This window comes from Medicago truncatula, chromosome 5 (genome assembly GCF_003473485.1).
Source record: "Medicago truncatula cultivar Jemalong A17 chromosome 5, MtrunA17r5.0-ANR, whole genome shotgun sequence".
NCBI lineage: Eukaryota > Viridiplantae > Streptophyta > Magnoliopsida > Fabales > Fabaceae > Medicago > Medicago truncatula.
In genome coordinates this window covers 2,236,676-2,240,972 of record NC_053046.1, presented here as the reverse complement: position 1 = coordinate 2,240,972, position 4,297 = coordinate 2,236,676, and the positions used below count along the sequence as shown (strand labels likewise).

General features: G+C 34.1%; 1 protein-coding gene across 1 annotated transcript; it reads right to left on the bottom strand.

Moving 5' to 3' along the window:
* Window positions 1-2,502: 2,502 nt before the first annotated feature.
* Window positions 2,503-4,297, bottom strand: LOC11436220 (probable protein phosphatase 2C 8). Its single transcript, XM_003610952.4, has 3 exons — window positions 3,506-4,297; window positions 3,110-3,215; window positions 2,503-3,005 (listed from the first exon to the last, which is right to left on the bottom strand). The coding sequence occupies exons 1-3, from the start codon at window positions 4,151-4,153 to the stop codon at window positions 2,695-2,697; spliced, it is 1,065 nt and encodes a 354-aa protein (XP_003611000.3). The 5' UTR covers window positions 4,154-4,297; the 3' UTR covers window positions 2,503-2,694.

The window sequence follows — 4,297 nt, the reverse complement described above, 5'->3', positions numbered from 1 at the left end:
AAAGAACGTGGTTTGGTTTGGTTCGGTTGATTTTTAAAAACTCATCCAAACCAAACCAATCTAATGCGGTTTGGATTGGTTCGGTTTGTGCGGTTTATCGCGAGATAAAAAAAATATTACATTAACTCTAATATTGCCAACTTGTTACAAAATAAACATAGGACATTTTATTTTGATGTTTATATGATAAAATATTAGATAAAATTTCTATCAAAATAGGTAAAATTAAGAAGAAACTTAATCATGAAACAAATTATTGGGAAGTAAAGGAAACATATTCATCACAGGAAATGAATTGAAAGAGATGGAAAGGAATTAGAATCGAACCTGATGGTGCAACAATGGAAAAATCGAATCAAAAGAGATTATTCATGAGCTATGTAATTGGGCTAATACATGTTTAAGTAATATTCATTATTCTGGCGGTTTGGTTTGGTTTGGTTCGGTTGCTGAGATGCAAACCGCAAACCGAACTGAACCGCGCGGTTAAGTGCAAAAGTCATCCGAATTCATCCGAACCAAGTGCGGTTTTTTGCGGTTTCGATTTGAATTAATTTGATTTACGATTTTTCTATTGGATTTGTTCGGTTTTGAACACCTCTAATTATTCGGTGTAATTCTTGAAACTCAAGGGTTCATATGTACCCCTCACTCTTTACTGGCTCCGCCCCTAAGAAGACTCCAAATTGAATTGTTAATCTCTACATGCCTCATTGAGGATAATGTTCGAAAGAATAGTAACGATTAACATTTTCTTATAAAATAGAAAGAAAGAATAATGGCGACTTGAATAGTTTTAGATATATGAAATTGAATTGATTTAGCTTTACAATATTCTAAAAAAAATAACTATTATTCAAACCTTATTATTAGTTTTTGTCGACTCTTATAACTTTACATTTTTTTTTTGACGGATTATAACTTTACATTATTTCTAACACTCTCTTTTATCCGATCAAAGTACGTTATATACTAGTTAATATATAGTTCATTAAATCGAGTCACACACTTCTCTCTCAAAAAAAAATTAAAAATCGAGTCATACTATTTAAGCATTTCTACCTTATACAACATGCTAGGAGAGTTGTGCATAGTTGTTAATAATAAATATAGTCCATTAAATCGAGTCACACCATTTAAGCATTTCTACCTGATACCTCCGGTCTTTATTATAAAAAAAAAAACCAAAAAACATCAAAACTAATACAATTATTAATTAGTGTAACTTTTGAAATATTTTTACAAATATACCTTCATAAAAAGTTGTGAAACATTAAATACAACCACTAATATTAAAAACAAAAACATTAAATAAATGGTAGAAAAGTCTTTTAAACAATCATGTCACCTTAAATGTTGTGATGTTTTCTTATGTTTAAGATCAATTCTTTTAATTTTTTTCTTCTTATATTGGACCAGAGGTAGTATACATCATGCTAGGAGAGCTGTGCATAGTAGTTAAATATTCTTTATGATTTGGAATAAAAGCCCAAGAGAGTAATCTTCAATGGGCCAAGCTATGATTACTAGAAAGACTAGGGCCTAGCTACCTAATTACTTGATTCAATCTCCGAAGACTCTAATAAGTGACTTTTAGCAGCATAAGCCGGGGAAGGACTCAAGTACTAAGAGGTTAAAAAACGGATGGGGATTCTCTGTAGTGAAAATTTCATTGGATATAGTTGAGTGCCAATCTTCACCATTTAATGGTTATTTAATAATTTTGACATGGTCGATTGCGCGAAAATGTGTGGTTGTGATTCCACTCCACTCTCCTGTCACCGTAAAGGATCTTCTCTCTCAAAAAATGTTAGTTGACGAACCTAAAATACTCGACTAGTATAATTAAAGGGTATGGGAACCAAAGAGAAAATCGTCAAACAATTTTTAAACCTATAAAAACCATAGACACCTAACCTTAGGTACCACTAATTGTCACTTGAGATCCTAATATTCTATCACGACACAAATATCCAATACATATAAAAAGTGTTATTTGAACAACCAATTTGATGACAACTTATTTGACAACCATAATTTACAAAGAAAAAGTAGTATTGGCACGGAAAACATAGTAATAAAGAGATAAAGTACGAAAAATAATGTAAGTATGAGAGATAAAATTGTCACCAAATAGATGTTCAAATATCATTTCTCTTGTTATATCCAGCAAATCCACTCTATCGCGAACATCCCAAACAAACACATGTTTGGGTTTTTATAGGCTTATCAAACTTTCAAGTGGTTGGATAGCTAAAATCAGGGAGAAAGTGTTGAAATTGGGCCAATTAATATTAGTTTGTTGTGTTTCACAAAGCTATTGATCGAGATAACAAGCATTTCCCAACACATAAATATCACAATTGAAATAAGTTAATTTCTAATAATCACGAATCATGCAAGCAATGATATTATTACGAATGAAAATCATATGGTGTCAGAGATGGAAATCGATTGTATGTTGCAATGGAGACGGTTGATGTTTTGAAGTGCCAAGATCAATTTGTTGAATATATGATGTGAATATTAATTGTAAACAATATTAGTCTACTTAATAACCCACTATAAATATTGAAAGGAAAAAAAGCACCATGACTTTTTTGAGAAATTTCAAAAACGTATATATCGATCCCAACTATCTATCCAATACAAAAACTTTAGCAGAAAAAAACCAAACAATTATATTGGATTGGATCACATGTTAGTGTTGAGCTGGATGACTATAACACTTATGTTGTCTTTGCTTCCCTTAGCCATAGCCAATTCAGCTAAGATTGCAGCAGCCTCTGCTGCATAACTTTTAATAGTGTGATTGTGATCTTCTTTCATATTATGCCTCCTCATATGACCTTGAAGGCAACTTCTAACAACTTCACAAACAAAATTATTTGATACTACATCCCAAAGACCATCACTTGCCACCACTACAAACTCATCTGATTTTGTTCGTCCGTATACATTGATCTCTGGTTGAGATATCACAAATGGCTTCATGCAGTGATCCCCTGCATATGCATATGCATGCAGTTCTCATAGTGAGATAAGAACTATTGATCATGATATCGTAGGATCGTGCATGCATGTATATCATTTTATTATAAGTACGTACCTATTGATCTGGAAGTTGCGAGTACTCCTAAAACACGATTCCCATTCCAATCAATCACTCTTCCACCTGCTGCTTCAATCCTTTCTCTTTCATCCGGAAGATCTGGCTGATCGATCATCATTAAATAATAATAATTAATTGTTGGATATGGTACCAAAAGCAGTTCAAATACCATAAATGTATTTTGCTTCTTAATTAAAAAAAAAACAAACCATTATTCTATTTAATTACTTGTTAGATAAGCAATATGCATATATACATGTATGATATATGACTAACTAAACTAATTAACCAATTCGGTGTACATATTTTCTTTATGAGAATTAAGTGTACATGTTTAGTTGCTTAATTGTAAGTTTCTTTATATCTCATGAGTCACCATTAATTAACCATCACCTTATGATCTCGTGAAAGTGGCACCGCTACACCGCCACTACAAAGCACCGCCCTTGAGTCACCACAATTCGCCACTACAATCTCCTCCTTCCCCACCACCACCACAGCCGCCGTCGAACCCACGGTATTCCCATCAACCTCATCACCACAACTTCCACCGACTCCAATTTCACTATCCATCTTCATAAAACAAGAACACATAGCTTCACACCAATCCAATCCATGATTCCTCCTACCCTCCTTCACTTCCTCCGCCAACAACAAGTGCAACCTATCACGGCAAGCATTCGCCACCGTCATACCACCATGACCGTCATAAACCGCAAAGAAATCATAACCGCACGGTTGCTGCTCCGCCGCCACAAAACGTGGAATCACCTTAATAGCATCTTCCATCACCCTCCTCCGCCCAATCACCGATATAAAACCATGTGACGCGGTGGCGGTTTCTCCGGTGGTTGATTCCATCGTAGGAACCACTGCCACTTTGCATGGACGCTTTCTCTTCCTTCTATAATCATCGTAACGCCGCTCAATTTCTTTAGATTTATTAATATTGTCGGCAACAATATTATTAGGATCATCCATAATATTTGACAACTTCCTCTTATTGTTTTTACTACCAGAATCCGATGTTACATGTGACATATATAGTGTATATATATTGGTGTACTAAAACACATATCTAAGCAAATTTATGAAATGTTTGATTTATCTTCTTGAAGGAGGAAACTATCGATGGCATGGTTGCTTTTTGTATACGTATATGAGACATGAGATTGGGATGACACG